We start from the raw sequence: 17569 nt of genomic DNA on the forward strand, positions 1-17569 counted from the left end.
CTCGTATCTTTGACTATCAGAGGGGAAACTCTGCTTATTATAAACTATATTAGTAGGAGAGCCGAACTTGAAATAATCTTCACCAGTGGCGTAATTTGAGATTGGACGCCCCGGGCTAATAAAGTTTGCCACCCCATAAAAATATAACTAATTAACAAAATTTTCGTTTTATTTTGGTTCAGCTTAACTGTTTAGTCCGCCTATTCCGTATAATTTTCTTATAATCCTTGACGAAACTAACAATACCCATTATACCTATTTCGGCTGACGATTTTTTTAGGCCGCCTGTTCCATAATTTTATCGAGTAAAAGGAAAATAATATTCGAAATATATTGCCGCTGACTTTCAGGTACAAATCGAGTATAGCAAATAGTTTTCGATTCTTATATACGTACTAGCGACCCGCTCCGGCTTCGCACGGGTATAAAATATAATTATAGCCCATGTCATTCACTGAAAAAATGATTAAAATCGATCCAGTAGTTTTGATTTATTCATTACTGCCCGTGGCCCGCACGCGTTAACTTAGAGTATAATTGTGTTTGCTCGCAAACGAAAAAAAAACCGACTTCAATTACATCGACGAGTAATACAACATAGATCGACGAAAAAATAGTCAAGTAACAACGCATTATCAAAGATAACTCAAAAAGTAGTTATCAGATCTCGATGAAATTTAAATGTGACTACATGATAATCATCGGCTTTCGATTAAATTAAAAATCATTAAAATCGGTACACCTAATAAAAAGTTATTGCGGATTTTCAAGAAGTTCCCTCGATTTCTCTGGGATTCCATCATCAGATCCTGGTTTCCTTATCATGGTACTAAACTAAGGATATCTTCTTTCCAACAAGAAAAGAATTATCAAAATCGGTACACCTAGTAAAAAGTTATTGCGGATTTTCAAGAGTTTCCCTCGATTTCTCTAGAATCCCATCATCAGATCCTGGTTTCCTTATCATGGTACTAAACTTGGGATATCTCCTTTCCAACAAAAAAAGAATTATCAAAATCGGTACATCCAGTAGAAAGTTATGCGGTATAATACGACGTAGATCGACGAAAAAAGCGTCAAGTAAAAACGCATTATTAGATATAGCTCGAAAAGTAGTTGTTAGATCTCAAATAAATTTAAATGGGACCAATTGGCACACACCACCTTTCGATTAAAAGAAAATTTGTCGAAATCGGTCCACCCAGTCAAAAGTTCTGATGTAACATAAAAAAAAAAAAAAAAAAAAAACAAAAAAAAAATACAGTCGAATTGAGAACCTCCTCCTTTTTTGGAAGTCGGTTAAAAAGCCAGCCGGAACTGCCGCAAACGCTACGTACCGCGATTTTTAAATCTGTAATATCTTCGAAAATATTCATTTAAATCATGTGCTGTAAAGGGCCATATAGATCTATATTAAATAAAAAACATATTTAAGGTATTTAATTGGATAAGGATTAATGCTGTATTGGTTAAAATCGCTTCGAAAATTAGCCATTATTTGTCGTAAAAAATAAATGACAAAAAAATGTTATTGTGGGATATCCATAAGAGATAGGTATATACCATCGAGGAGTCTTCTGTAGACCTTTTCAATGTGTACAATATTTAGTACATTATTTTGATAAATCTCGTAGGGTTCAGCCTGCGTTTGCAATTTAAGCGAAGAAAATAATAATTATTTACGACATAACATTAGAAAACTCAAAAATAACAGTATTTCTCCACTATTTAATGGATGTTATTATACATATAAATCTTCCTCTTGAATCAATCTATCTATTAAAAAGAACCGCATCAAAATCCGTTGCGTAGTTTTAAAGATTTAAGCGTACATACATATGCAGGGACAGAGAAAGCGACTTTGTTTTATACTATGTAGTGATGATGTTCAGCTTCCCTGCTGAAAGTTCCAAATAAAAACGATGGTTGAATGGGAAGTTATTATGTTATTATTTGGAACTTTCAGCAGGGTTACGCCACCCCTCGTGTTTGGTTCGCGCCGACCATCACAGAATGCCGCCTCGGACCATGACCCTTTTGGCCGCTGGAAAAATACGCCCATGATCTCCACTCGTCTATATAATTGATAATTATTATTATATATCTACTTTAATATATATATTAAAAAAATAAATCACGTACGGATTGTTGAAAAAATCATGGCCGGGATACAAATCTTTACTAATATTATAAAGAGGTAAAGTTTCTAACTTTGTTTGTATGTAGGGGGTAATCTTCGCAAATACTGATCTCATCATGAAAATTCTTTCACTAATAGAAAGATACACTATTAAGGAGTGATATATGCAATATTTTATTGTTATTAAACAATCCCTAAAATAAATAAGAGAATAAAAAAAAACAGTGAAAAATAATAGTAAATGTAAATCAAGTCGGAGAAATGCGAACGAGAAGAAAACTTTTCTACATATTTACATTAAAAAAATAATTAACGCCCAATGAAGTGGACACGGGTTGGCTAGTTATTTAAATATTTGGAAAATCCAAAAGAGCACGCCTCCACGCACTCTTTTAAAACTATTGTTTGCAACTTATACTTAGCAGTGCCTTCTAGTAGTTTGTTTCTAGAAACTAATTTATTTATTTATTTATTTAAGCATACTAACAATAAACAATATACATATTTTTACATTGATATAAACACATTATATAGTGAGGTCCTTAATACATATATCAATAATTAGCATGCATAACATTCAATTTTCTTTTCAGCTTGTATAACATAAAATATTACACAGATTAAATATAAATCTATACAGTTAACATAAAAGAGACATAAAATCCTTTTTAGCCGTTAAACGACAGGTCAATGTCGTTTCTAGATAGTTCAGATTGTAACCAATAATACATAACTAGTGGTCGCCCAGCTGTCGAAATTCGACCGTAATTAATTTAAATGATAAGTTTTAATATTATTAAGGTTCTGTTGTCAAAGACTCTACTACTATAATAATAAACAAAAGAGTATATATGCGTGTGTGTGTCAAATACATGGCAGTGTGTGTAACGTTTTTTTTTTTTTTTATTGATTTAATCTATTTTTTATGCATAATTTAAAAAAAAATATTAATATTTTGCAGTCCTTCTCTATATAAACTATAAGTGTGCGAAATTTCATACTCCTCCGTCCGCGCAATTATCGTAAAAAGGGTTACAAAGTTTTTGCTTCACGTAATAATATACAGATTATTATTATTATGACAAAAAACTACATAATTATGATTACAAGTCATAGTTGACATGATTCATTTGATATTGATATAATTTTAAAATCAAAAATTACATTATCAAACATTCTTCAAAGGCACTTTTGAATCGTCATTTTATAATTTAAAATTATATTTGCCTTAATTAATTAATTGTATTTAAAAGTAATGCTACCACAGAAAAACTAATTTATTATTTCACATTTACACAATAGGTATATGATATTATTAACCTCATAAAGCCCGGTCCTAATTTCAACAACAAAGTAATTTAGATATTGCGGCCGAGTATAGTTCCCAAATCTTAAAATTATATTCAATAGTTATAAGCTATACTTGCGACGTCTAATATCAACTCTCTTTATTCATTTAAAATTACATCGATATTAATTCCTTACTTTACTTCAGCATAAAACAAAATACAAAGAATATGTTTTGTTTTTGTGTTCACCTTTCATTGATTATTTAAATAAACGAGCGACCCACCCCGGCTTCGCACGGCTGCAAAAACTATCAGTGTTCCTTTATTATATTACGCATGTATTATACATATAAACCTTCGTTTTCAATCACACTATCTATTCAATAAAAAAACCGCATCCAAATCCGATGCGTAGTTTTAAAGATTTAAGCATACATAGGGATATTGGGATATAGGGACAGAGAATGCAACATTGTTTTATACTATGTAGTGATGATAGTGAAATTGATTGACCCTTTGTACGTTTAAGGGTAGATACCTATATTTTTTTAAAGATACATACATACACATATTAAAACTATATTAACTATAAAAAAAAATACAGAACACATTACATAATAATAAAAATTTGTGCAAAATTTTATGTTTGAATTAAAATTATGTGAATTATGGTGCACAATACGTCAGCTGTATAGCTACAGATATACTGTTATAAGCATGTCGGTGACGCGAAACCATAAGATTTTCCCCTGACAAATGTGCGCAACGCGACTAAGGAAATTTTCACTTCAAAAATATTTAGAACTAGCGACCCGCCCCGGCTTCGCACGGGTGCAATGCTGATACTAAATATACTACAGAATGTCTTTATTTATAGTATGAAGCTAGCTTATAGCATAGTTATTAACATAATAACGACATTCAAATATGCGTCGTTAGATTACACGTTGTTACAGAATGCGTTGCAGAAATAAAGGTTCACTGCTCGTTCCCCGTAGGTGATAGCGTGATAATATGCCTATATGTTGACACGACTTCTTAATAATATTCGTGCCAAAGAAGTAAATCCATGCAGTACTTTTTGAGTTTATCCCGGACATACATACAGAAAAATAGACAAATAGACAAAACATTTTAAAACTATATTTTTGGCTTCGGTATCGATTGTAGATCACACCCTAAGTATTCTTTAAAAAAAATCAATGTACAGTTTTGACTTTCCTACCATTTTATTATAGATATGTATAATATAGATAATATGTGGATTCGGAGATATCACGCCACATATAAGTACGAAAAAGCGTCAGAAATTGGGAGGGTATTCTATCTTAATAATAAAACTTACATAGAATAAACAGTTCTCGTCATAGTTATAAACTTATCAATCATTTAAAAATGATTTTCTGTGTAGAGTCGTGGACGTCCGTTGATAATTGATAAAAATTGTTCCTGGGAAGTGACTGATAAGGTTTAATCTTAATTTTTTATTAACAAAGAGGAAGAGACTCTCAATTCGACCTCATAACTTTTTCGTGCCGATTTAGATGATTCTTTTATACAGAAAAGTTGGTGCTTCTCGTATAGTTCCATTTAAATTTGAGCGAAATCGAACGAGTACTTTTCGAGTTGTCCTATGAGGTAACACGCATAAAAATACAACATAATTGAGAAACTCCTCCTTTTGACGTGACAACGTCTAATAAATCTATTAACGCCGGCGGCATGCACTAAAAAGAATGGCTCATTGCGTTGCGCTCATTGTCCCATTACGTTCAGTGACAGCTGCGCAAGCCGCATCTATCTATATTCCACATACTATCATTCGATTGGACTATCCGTCCGAGGAGATGTTTTCTTATGACGTTGTCACGTTAAACCATCGTTCGTAAACCAACTATACAGACAGCCTTTTTTTATAGTCGGTTATAAATATGGCGGTTATAATTCATCGAGCCTTCTAAAGTCTCTTAATGATATTGAAAATCAGATTTTAAAGGACAAAACGATTGTAACGACTATTGACACTCAATTTAATTTCAATTGCAATTTCTCAATAACGCACCGATCGTTGAACTCATCCTGATGCTTATGTTCACATGTGCATGTGATTTTAAATGTGCGTGTTTACGCGTGTGCATGCGCATTGCGTGCGATTGTGTGCGTGTATAAAAATTGTGTCACAGTAACTTGTCAAACGTCTTTCGATGAGTACGTCTGGTTTACTTTTTAATATAATAAAAATATTTTTGTTAATTCATTCCCGCCCTAAGAGTGTATTTGAAAAAATTAAGTGAAATTAATTTTTTTATACTATTTATGAAAAAAAAAACGTAATAAAGAGCAAACGTCACATTTCTTCGCCTCCCCTTCACCTTGTCATGTTTCACCAAACTCCTTAATGAAGTATATGTTATCTTAAACATGGTCTAGACTAGACTTAACCGTCATTGCATTATCTCATTCAAGTTAGCATAATATTCTAAGACTTTAGACAAAACGTCATTACAATATTACTTGTTACAAGAATATTATACGTGTGTTTGTTTATTATTTTATAAGTCCAGTTCAGTTAAAAACTTTGTTTTTAAAGATGTAATCTTTATTTATACTATAAAAGTGACAAACAAGCGTAGGTACAGTCCACCCGATGGTAAGCGGATACCATAGCTTATAGCCTGCAACACCAGAAGCATTACAAGCGCGTTTCTGACCCTGCCTCTCACCTTCCCACATGAACACTACTTGAGAGTTATTTTTTTTTTCTTTTTGCAACAATAGTTTATTAAACATTATACATATTTACAATTCACAACTTAAGAACGAAATATATACAGATAGTTTTGGTATAAATCATGTCCGCGTGGAATTGCGCCAAGAATGCTGGCAGCATTTCCCCGTTGAATCACCATACATAGAGTTAAATAAATATTTATTCGTTTATTGTAAATATTTTTTAATTTATTGATTTCAGGATGCTAAAACTTTTTAAATTATTCATCTTGTACTATGCCGTTTAGTATTTGCCAAAAGTAGAACCTCTTTTTTAGCAACCCATAATTTTTTTTGAAAGTCATCCATATTCGTAATGGTACACAGTAATGCTCAGGTCTCAGCATCACTGTTCAGCGTTCACTCGATTTCACTCCACTTTTCTTTCATACTATACACGATGCATACATCTTTTCCCTGCAGTAAACCCCGATTAAGCTATCGACGCTTTTTATGTATAATAGTATATATATATATATATACTATTATACATAAAATTCCCAATTAAATATATATATATATATATTTAATTGGGAAACAAAATCAACAGTACATTCATACACAACATACCACTAACACATTTTTCAAACAAGTTTCCACTAATAATTGTAACAATTACATTAGCAAAATAATTTGGTGATAAATAACAAAAATTTTAAGGTCTTTTAAAAATATAAAAGATACAAAACAAATACAAAAGTGTTAAAACAAATAGTATTAAAACTATTTTTTAAACAGGCAGAACATAGAAAGAGTTGAAATTGAGTTCGATGGCGACAAACTGAGCTTCCAGGAACGAAACATCTTCAAGTATCTCCCCCATGAGAGCGTTGGAGCGCATTTCGATCAAGTTTACGTCCCTAATCTGCCATTATTGGTAAGTTAGAAAAAGTATGTTTTATTAACCGTAAGTTAGCAAAATTATGTTTTATTATCAAACTTCAAAAAAGAGGAGGTTGCTCAATTCGACCGTATATATTTTTTATGTATGCTCGGGGATAACTTCGTAGTTTATGAACCGATTTTGATCATTCTTTTTTTGTTGGAAAGGAGATATCCTTGGTGTGGTACCATGATAAGGAAACCAGGATCTGATGATGGGATCCCAGAGAAATCGAGGGAAACTCGAAAAACTCGCCGCATAACTTCTTACTGGGTGTGCCGATTTTGATAATTTTTAATTTAATCGAAAGCCGATATTTATCATGTGGTCATATTTAAATTTCATTGAGATCTGATTACAACTTTTGGAGTAATCTTAGATAACGCGTATTTACTTGACTAATTTTTTGTCTACCTACGTTATATTACTTGTCGATATAATTGAAGTCAGTTTTTTTCGTTTGCTTGCGAACACAATTTATTATTAAGGTAGAGAGAGTACTTATAGCAGGAAATATCTTGCACAAAGAGGAGCAACCTAAAAGATCACAGCTAAATAAGACTGCTTTCAAGTAGTTTATGTGTTATATGGTAAGGTTCCTTTTTGAAGTAAGGTAGCCCGAGCTCCGAGGTCGAAGTAGTGCCATGTATGGCCCTTGTGATATCTTCATACAAGGCTTCGACTTCATCGTCAGAGTGTGCCGAGGTCGGCGCATATACCTGTATCACTTTCAGGGAGTACCTGTCGGTGAGCTTAAGTACAAGGTACGCTACCCGGGTCGACACACTACTGACTTCCACAACGTTGTTAGTGAGAGTCTTGTGAACCAGAAAACCGACGCCACCTTGGGAAAGCCCATCACCTTCACGGAAGTAGAACAAGTGCCCGGAGTCCAGGATCATCGTGTCCTCTCCCTCTCTTCGGACTTCAGACAACCCCAGTATGCTCCACTTAATGTGACTAAGTTCTACCTCAAGTTCGGTGAGGTGATGGTCCAACCGTAGCGTGCGTCCATTATACGTAGCCAGGAATATTTTTCTATGGCAGCCTCCCGTACCCCGGTGATTCTTAGCACCCTCTACCCCACCGTTACCACGGCCGCTGCCGTAGCCGGGAATAGTGGGGCTGCCGGGAACTGAGGGCCTTATTTTTAGGTTCGAACTCATGGGGGTTTTTGCCCATAGTCACCACGCTGGGCAGGCGGGTTGGTGACCGCAGTACTGGCTTTGTCGCACCGAAGACGCTGCTGCCCGTCTTCGGCCTGTGTATTTCAAAGCCAGCAGTTGGATGGTTATCCCGCCATCGGTCGGCTTCTTAAGTTCCAAGGTGGTTGTGGAACCTTGTTATCCCTTAGTCGCCTCTTACGACACCCACGGGAAGAGAGGGGGTGGCTAAATTCTTTAGTGCCGTAGCCACACAGCACTATATATAGTTCGATTATATCACTAGTCGTCAATATGATGTCTAAAGATAATTAGAATGACGCGGCACTTTATACATAGTCTTGCCCTAATATGTAAGTTTATTACTATTACAGTGTGTTCGTTTTGAATATTAATATAAAGCCATTAAAAATATAAAAAAATTATTCGAAGTAGTCTCCATTGGCTGCAACACAGTCCTTTGAACTTTGCGGCCAGTTATCAGAATAAGCACGCAATTTTTCAATGAGAAAATTCTTCACTGCCAATCGTATGGATAGCTTTAGGTAATCCAAATTATTTTAGCATTTAGAGCTGACCATACTTTTTAAAACTGCACCATGAATCATAATCCAGCGGATTAAGATCGGGACTCATGAAGTCCGGAACGTTGGTATATAACTAAGATTGGGTGGATCGAGCTTTATGACCCGGTGCTGAGTCTTGCTGAAAAGACCATTCTTTGTTAATGAACATGGTCTTGTTAAGGGTCTTAACTACCTTCTCAGTAATGGTATCTTGATACACTTGTGTCGATGTTTTGATACCTTTTTCACAAAAGTATGACTCAGTCACTCCTTCACAGCTAACCTGATACTACGCCACTTAGCGCCACTTCTATTACTTGAGTCATTCTGACGTGTATAAAACGATCGGTGCAACCGCGGCTAAGAGAGTCTTGACTCTGGCTTGGCACGGTGCACTTTTTATATCCTGCTAGTAGCTTAACCTAGACTATTTCAATAATTGATTGTACAAACGAATTAATTGTTACATATACTATATTACGATCTATAATTTGGCTAGGTAGGATGGACAACTCGAGCACTAAAGGTGAGCGTTGATATACATCTCAAAGGGGGCCTCCTTAAGCCTACACCTAAGTTGCAAGTCCTAGGAACTGCTCTGAGCTTCTCCATCTGCCACACGATAGACTAGGCACCTACATGAATCCATCGAATGCTAAGAAGTTAGTCTCCGCCCCGTTAACTAATAACTATCCCGCGTTCCGTGCTGCGAACCTTTCTACTAAAATAACTACCTTTCTGCTAAGTGATTCCTATATTATAAGAAATCGGTATCATAAATTGTGTTTACTTGTGCCAACATTGACTACTGAAGCCCACAGTAAACCGAGTACTCAGAAACGACGAGCGAGAAAAATCTACCTCTTTCCGACATATATATCATTTGATAGAAATAAAAATTATTGGCTTTATATATTTTCCTCGTTCCCCCCAACCCAAGGTCTTAAATAATAAAAAATAAAAATTTTAGTACGTTGGGCCCTAGTTAATAGGTACTTAAAATTAGGTTGAGTCTTTATTTCGAATATGTCATTCTCACATAACTATCCGTCACATAATAAAGTTCGTCAAATTGATAAATTATTAAGAAATTCTTGCATACAAATTTACAAATAACCTTGAACTTATTTTCATTAATTTGTAACCGTATTGTGTTGTGGTAACTCAGTCGGTCTTATCTATTAGATATTTACAAATATCGACCTTTCACGACCTAAACGAGGCGTTAAGATAAAAAAAATCAATCGTTTATTTTACTTTACTTAAAGATCACAATAATATTTTTTATTTCATCATTTTCAGTCTATTACGATGAAGGAACAGTCAAAATATTAGACCGCGATAATTTAACGCGATAAACTTAATAAGGGTTTGCCTTTTGAACTGTTGTCCTATATAACACATGAACAAAAACAGATAAAGAGTACTTTAGTGTTATGATCTGCTTGGTCTTCCAATTATATCGCTTTGGGAAACTCTACGCTGACTACTAATGTTTATTGTGAGATTCCAAGAGATGGCGTTTAAGAGCTTATATTAAATTAAGAAACTATTTAAATGATAAACTTATGACTTTCTGATATTTTGCAACAATTCGCACATAATGCATCGCATCGCATATGATGTCAAGGGCCCGTTTCCCCTCCAACTGAAAAATCCTAGCAAAAACTAGTCTTAGCCTGTGGAAGAACTTTTAATCTAGATAAAACCGATTCCATTCGGATTAATCTTTACTTAAACTAACAACCCCAAGTGATAATAATAATACACTTTATTGTTACTAAAAACAGAAATATTAGAATAGATTTTTTTTTTAACAAAGTATCATAAGGCTACAAAGTCTTACCGCTAAAAAGCGCGACGACACTAGACAGTTGGCATAGAAAATGGTCTAGTGTCGGCACAGTAAGAGTTACAATAAAATAGAATTAGGATATTTCTAACTAATCTAACCATAAGTTTTTCGATAAATAGATAAACAAATCACAATAAACCACTATATTTAGTTAGTTGACTCGATCTGTGTGCGAAGTCCCGATTTTCAAGAATCTGGTGACATGATTTTCCTTTGGGCGGAGCTTTGAATATTTAGAACTTTGGTTATAAAAATAATGTTTGTAAATTTTTGAGCAACCTTTCTTATGTTACGTTGAAAACGTGATTGTGATACCTGGGATTACTGCATTCTACTGTTGAAAGTTTTCCAAATCGGTGCAGTAGTTCGTAAGAGGAGCTTCAACAAAACTAGAATGAAATTAATAAACTTTTTATATTTATAATATAAATTTTAAATATCATAAGCACATAGAAGTAATGTGCTCGAAGATAGTTTTACTATATAAAACGTAATATTTTCAGGGTGTTCTTGCCAAGGCAGCCAACTTACCATTCTTTGCGCAGCTGACTCTAGCCACAACATTGTCAACCGTCGCCAACCATAAGGAGGCTTTTCTGAAACTGCCAGTACAAAGGTGAATTTATTTTTATTCATCATTACATCGTCATTACAGCCTATACAGAATACTGCTGGACATAGGCCAAGCAGGCACAAGTTTACGCCAAAAACAACGTGAACTCATGTGTCTTGCCCATAGTCACCACGCTGGGCAGGCGGGTTGGTGACCACAGGGCTGGCTTTGTCGCACCGAAGACGCTGCTGCCCGTCTTCGGCCTTTTGTAGTTCAAAGCCAGCAGTTCGATGGTTATCCCGCCACCGGTCGGCTCTTTAAGTTCTAAGGTGGTAGCGGAACTGTGTTATCCCTTAGTCGCTTCTTACGACACCCACGGGAAGCGAGGGGGTGGCTATATTCTTAGTACCGTAGCCACACAGTACTCATCTCATTTTATTATCACAATATAATCTGGAGCTGAACCTTAGAGAAGATCACGTTTAAATAATACTGCTCACAAGCAATGTTGTGTTCTTGTGGTGAGTAAAGTGGCCAGTACTCTTGAAGATATGCTATGTTGAAAGTGAGGATAAGATAGCATTACAAGCGTCCATAAGCTACGGTAACCGCTTACAATAGGACGGACAATATGCTTTTTGGCATTCTAGCTATATATATGTATATATATATATATATATATATATATATTAATACGTAAAGCAAAAACTTTGTACCCCTTTTTACGTAAATTGCGCGGACGGAGGAGTGTGAAATTTCGCACACTTATAGTTTATATAGAGGGCAAAATGGTAATTAATATTCTTTAAATTGTACACAAAAAATTCCTAAAATCAATGAAAAAACATTACTAACACTACCATGTATTTGACACATACGTATATTATATACTCTTTTGTTTAATATTCAGACTTATAATTTAAACTAGCTGTGCCCGCGACTTCGTCCGCGTGGAATTTAACAAAAAAGTTATTGTTTACTTCGCAGATTTATGAAACAAATAAATTTTTTAAAATCAAATTAGCCTAAGTTACTCCTTACTACATCAGCTATTTACCAGTGAAAGTCCCGTCGAAATCGGTCCAGCCGTTTCAGACATTAACCAGAACTAACAGACAGACAGACAGAGAGACAGACAAAATTGTAAAAAATGTCATTTTGGTATATGTACCGTGTATATCCATATGCATTTAGTAAAAAACGGTTATTTTAATATTCCAAACAGACACTAATTTTATTTATTTGAATAGATTAATTATGTTCGAATTTCGATCACTGGGCGAACACTAGTATAAATAATTGTGTTTGCTTATAAACGAAAAAAACCGACTTCAATTTACGTCAACAAGTAATACAACGTAGGTAGTCAATTAAATATTAATTTTAGGAATAATTCAAACACGTGGTGTAACGATTTTGATGATTGTGGTCACATTTAAATTTAAGCGAGATCTGACGAGCACTGTTTGAGTTTTTTTTTTAAATATAACTAGATCGGCACACAAGCGTACGGCTTACCTGATGGTAAACGATTACCGGAGCTTATAGACGTCTGCAATACCAGAAGCATCGCAAGCGTGCGCAAAGCGCGATCCTATGCCCACTCCCCCCCAGGAGCTCTGGACACCTTACTCACCAACAGAAACATAATACTACTTGAATTGAAAACATTATTATTTAGCTGTGGTCTTCTGTAAGGTCGAGGTACTTACGGGCTACTCCATATTTTGAGCAGGAAATTCCTGCTGTGCCCTACCTCGGTTAATCGGAGTTACCCCAAATAATGAATAAGTTGACTTCACAATGTTGATATAATTCTCACTTTATTTCTTATCATTAAGTGGGCAGTACGCTTGTTTACCAACCTCACTTATATAAAAAAAAACGTTTTTAAAAATAGTAAAACAACAATCTTTAATATAATAACAATAGCTGATTTATATTTTTTGCAAGCATATCGTGACTTTGATAATTTCGTATGACCTTTAACCAGTCTATATAAACATGTTTTTTTTTTTTTTTCTTAGAGAGAGAAAAGGAAAATCTTTAAAAAATTACTTGTCCGTGATCGTTGGCAAGTAGTGTGGGTATATAAATAATATTCTAGGATTAGCGTGTACAAAGAACCAAATAAGAAGCAGTACGTCTCGGTGACTTTTGCAGGCGTCGCAAACAGTACCTATAATACATAGTTTTGTTCAGTACTAAAATAAAATTAAATAAAAAGTATTTAGTACTCATTAATTATTTATCTATACCCATAAAATTTTGACGTAAAGTAATAACTTTTAATTACAATTATTTGAGCGGTTTGTTCGTGAAAAAAAATTCAAAACACGTCCAAACGTTATACGACTAGGTCGGCAAACAAGCGTCCTAATGGAAAAAATCGCATAAAACATGGACAAAAGCAGACAAAATTCTCATACTGGGTTATGAGAGTCTATGAGATCTGATAGATTCTTATAACTCGGTATGAGAATTTGCTCTGAATTTGTCCATGTTTTGTGAGATTTTTTCCATAGGGGTGCGGCCCACCTGACGGTAATCGGTTACCGTAGCCTATAGACATATGCACCAATAGAAGCGTCACAAGAGCGTTGCTAACCCTATCCCTGACCCTCCCCAGGAGCACCCCTGGTCACTTTAGCGCGGGAACACAACACTACTTGAAAGCAGTATTATGTGTCTGTGATTTTCTTTATGGTTAAGGTACCTCACCAGACAGGCTGTTCTAAATTTTAAGCAAATATATATTCTGCTGTGTCCTTTTTTTACGTGGGGAAAATCCATCATGGATACCCTCCAGCGCGGAGGCGCCAGAGGGTAATGTCAGACTCCTACTGACTAAAAAACCCCCACCTGTGAGCAATCGTCCGCCTGGGTGGGGCAAGATGGGGACGCGCTAGCATTCGCCACCTCGCCCCCGTTTCTGCTGTGTCCTACTTCAACCTTTGTGAACAGTGTGATTTATTATTTTTATTCAGGCATAAAATGTATTTCCACAAAACAGTGGACACTACTATTGTGAATTTATCTATCAAACAGTGTACTTTGAAACAAAGATAAAACAATTATGTTAACTGGGTATTTGTGCTTTGATTTTGCTAACAATTCATTTCCATTGAGATAATATCATAACATTATTTACGTAAACGAAACGAAATGTAAATCAACACATGTTTAAGAAAGATGATCCATTTGAAGATATTTTTTAATTATATTTTTCCTAGCTAGTGGCTCTCCTTCAAACAATTTTTTTGAAAAGTTTGGAGTGTCCTTTCCCAAGGTCGAATCTACTGTTGTACCAAATATTATCAAAACCTCTTTAGTGTTCAGTGTTCCACACATGAATCTAGTTTAAACAATTATTACGTTTTGTTTTGAATTCTCTAATTTTATTCATTATTCATTTCGTAAGAAGCTACAAAGTGTTTGAAAGCTTGAAATAATAAAAGAATTGATTTTCACCTCAAATCTCGGTGTTATTTATATTTATTTACATAGGCCCTTTTGTAACAGTACTATGATGTATTAGACAGAAAAACCTATTATTGGCCTTATTATTGTTAATATTATGTTAAATTTTATATACAGGTGTGGCGTAAATAGTGGTCCACCGTTAAGGATTCGATAAACCAGGTAATTTACTATAACATATTATAATTTTATCCATTTTTACCCAAAGGTTCCGGATTTTTTTTTAATTTTTATTTTTTTACGATATTTGTACCCCTTGTTACAAATTTGGTTGTAGTTTTAACAAATACCATTATTTTTTCATTTTGATTACTGGTAATTACTGCTGAACACTAGAGCTATCGTTAAATAACATGTTTTTAAAGTAAATTTGAGGCTTTTGAAGAAAAAAATTGGTTTTACTCTACTTTAAACCCAAATTTTTAACATATCATGCTAATTCAAGAGCGATTTTTGTAAAAAAAATGTACTAAGCTGTCAGTGCCCATTCATTTAAAAATATGCCTACTAAATACCAATTTCAAAATGGTATCACAATAGCAGATCCTTTTGTTTAACAGAAAGATATCCAATTTTAATTGAAGAAAGGAAGATTTTCATTAAAATACATATTAAAATTTAGTTGCGTTAATACTTATGATTTTTGTAAAAAAAAGTAACTACACTGTCAGTGCCTATTCATTTTAAAATATTCCTACTAAACACAGATTTTAAAACGATTTGCTATCCCATTAATAAAAAAAATTATTGCAACTTTAATTGAAAAAGACTTAAAATTAAAATAAAAAATTACTACTGTTACAAAGTGATCTTGGCCTAACCTGTAAATTAGAACAAGATATTAAAAAAAAACAAGTCATACTGTCATCGTTTATTATTTATTATTCTTTGACATGATTACAAACACTAAAAATTACTCCAAATGCTCGAAATGGCCCCCATTCGCAGCTATACATGCTCTGCAACGTCGAATATACAGTGTTTGTAATCATGTCAAAGAATAATAATAAACGATGACAGTATGATTTGTTTTTAACCGACTTCCAAAAAAGGAGGAGGTTCTCAATTCGACTGTATTTTTTTTTAATGTATGTTACATCAAAACTTTTGACCGTGTGGACCGATTTCGAGAATTTTTGTTTTAATCGAAAGGTGGTGTGTGTCAACTGGTCCCATTTAAATTTATTTGAGATCTAACAACTACTTTTTGAATTATATCTAATAATGCGTTTTTACTTGACGCTTTTTTCGTCGACCTACGGTGTATTATACCGCATAACTTTCTATTGGATGTACCGATTTTGATAATTTTTTTTTTTTTTGTTGGAAAGGGGATATCCCTAGTTTGGTACCATGATAAGAAAACTAGGATCTGATGATGGGATCCCAGAGAAATCGAGGGAAACTCTCGTAAATCCGCAATAACTTTTTACTGGATGTACCTATTTTGATAATTTTTAATTTAATCGAAAGCTAATGTTTATCATGTGGTCACATATAAATTTTATTGAGATCTGATAACTACTTTTTGAGTAATCTTTGATAACGCATAGTTACTTGACTATTTTTTCGTCGATCTACGTTGTATTACTCGTCGATGTAATTGAAGTCGGTTTTTTTTTTCGTTTGTGAGCAAACACAATTATTTTTTAATGCCTTGTTCTAATTTACATGTTAGGCCAAGATCACTCTGTAACAGTAGTAATTTTTTATTTTAATTTTAAGTCTTTTTCAATTAAAGTTGCAATAATTTTTTTTATTAATGGGATAGCAAATCGTTTTAAAATCTGTGTTTAGTAGGAATATTTTAAAATGAATAGGCACTGACAGTGTAGTTACTTTTTTTTACAAAAATCATAAGTATTAACGCAACTAAATTTTAATATGTATTTTAATGAAAATCTTCCTTTCTTCAATTAAAATTGGATATCTTTCTGTTAAACAAAAGGATCTGCTATTGTGATACCATTTTGAAATTGGTATTTAGTAGGCATATTTTTAAATGAATGGGCACTGACAGCTTAGTACATTTTTTTTACAAAAATCGCTCTTGAATTAGCATGATATGTTAAAAATTTGGGTTTAAAGTAGAGTAAAACCAATTTTTTTCTTCAAAAGCCTTAAATTTACATTAAAAACATGTTATTTAACGATAGCTCTAGTGTTCAGCAGTAATTACCAGTAATCAAAATGAAAAAATAATGGTATTTGTTAAAACTACAACCAAATTTGTAACAAGGGGTACAAATATCGTAAAAAAATAAAAAAAATAAAAAAAATCCGGAACCTTTGGGTAAAAATGGATAAAATTATAATATGTTATAGTAAATTACCTGGTTTATCGAATCCTTAACGGTGGACCACTATTTACGCCACACCCTGTATATACGAATTGTAACGCTGTTGGTTTTCGAATAAAGTAAATAAATAAAATAAATAAATAAATAGTAGGCAATATACCCAAAAACCCGCAGTGGAGCAGCGTGGTAGATTAAGTACTAATCCTTCTCCTACACGGATAAATAAGCCTATGCCCAGCATTGGTATGTTACAGGCTGAATCCGTGAATTGTGACATATAGATCAGATATGTTTTTTTTTTGTTTGGGAGAGGCTCTCAACTCTTACTGAACGTACCGATTTTGATGATTCTTTTTTAATCGAAAGCTATTACTTTTCATTTAGTGCCGTTTGAATTTGATCGAGGTTTGATTAGTACTTTTTGAATTATTCAGTGGTTTAGTTTAAGATTCAGCACTCAGGGCCAATAAAGTCTGCCGCCCTGAATTTTTCTGCTGACCTTTTTTTAGGCTACTTATTCCGTATAATTTTTATTTAATGCTCCATGATGCTAACAATACTCATTATATTC

At 33.8% G+C, this 17569-nt stretch overlaps 1 protein-coding gene across 1 annotated transcript in view; it reads left to right on the plus strand.

The window, feature by feature from the left end:
• LOC123668190 (scavenger receptor class B member 1-like) overlaps window positions 1–17569 on the plus strand; it is a 54211-nt gene that overhangs the window by 24105 nt on the left and 12537 nt on the right. The window contains exons 4-5 of the mRNA XM_045601980.1: window positions 6937–7075; window positions 11169–11281. Of these exons, the coding sequence (XP_045457936.1) occupies window positions 6937–7075; window positions 11169–11281 (252 nt within the window). The remainder of the gene's footprint in view (window positions 1–6936; window positions 7076–11168; window positions 11282–17569) is intronic.

The sequence above is a fragment of the Melitaea cinxia genome, chromosome 30, assembly GCF_905220565.1.
Source record: "Melitaea cinxia chromosome 30, ilMelCinx1.1, whole genome shotgun sequence".
In the NCBI taxonomy this organism is placed as follows: domain Eukaryota; kingdom Metazoa; phylum Arthropoda; class Insecta; order Lepidoptera; family Nymphalidae; genus Melitaea; species Melitaea cinxia.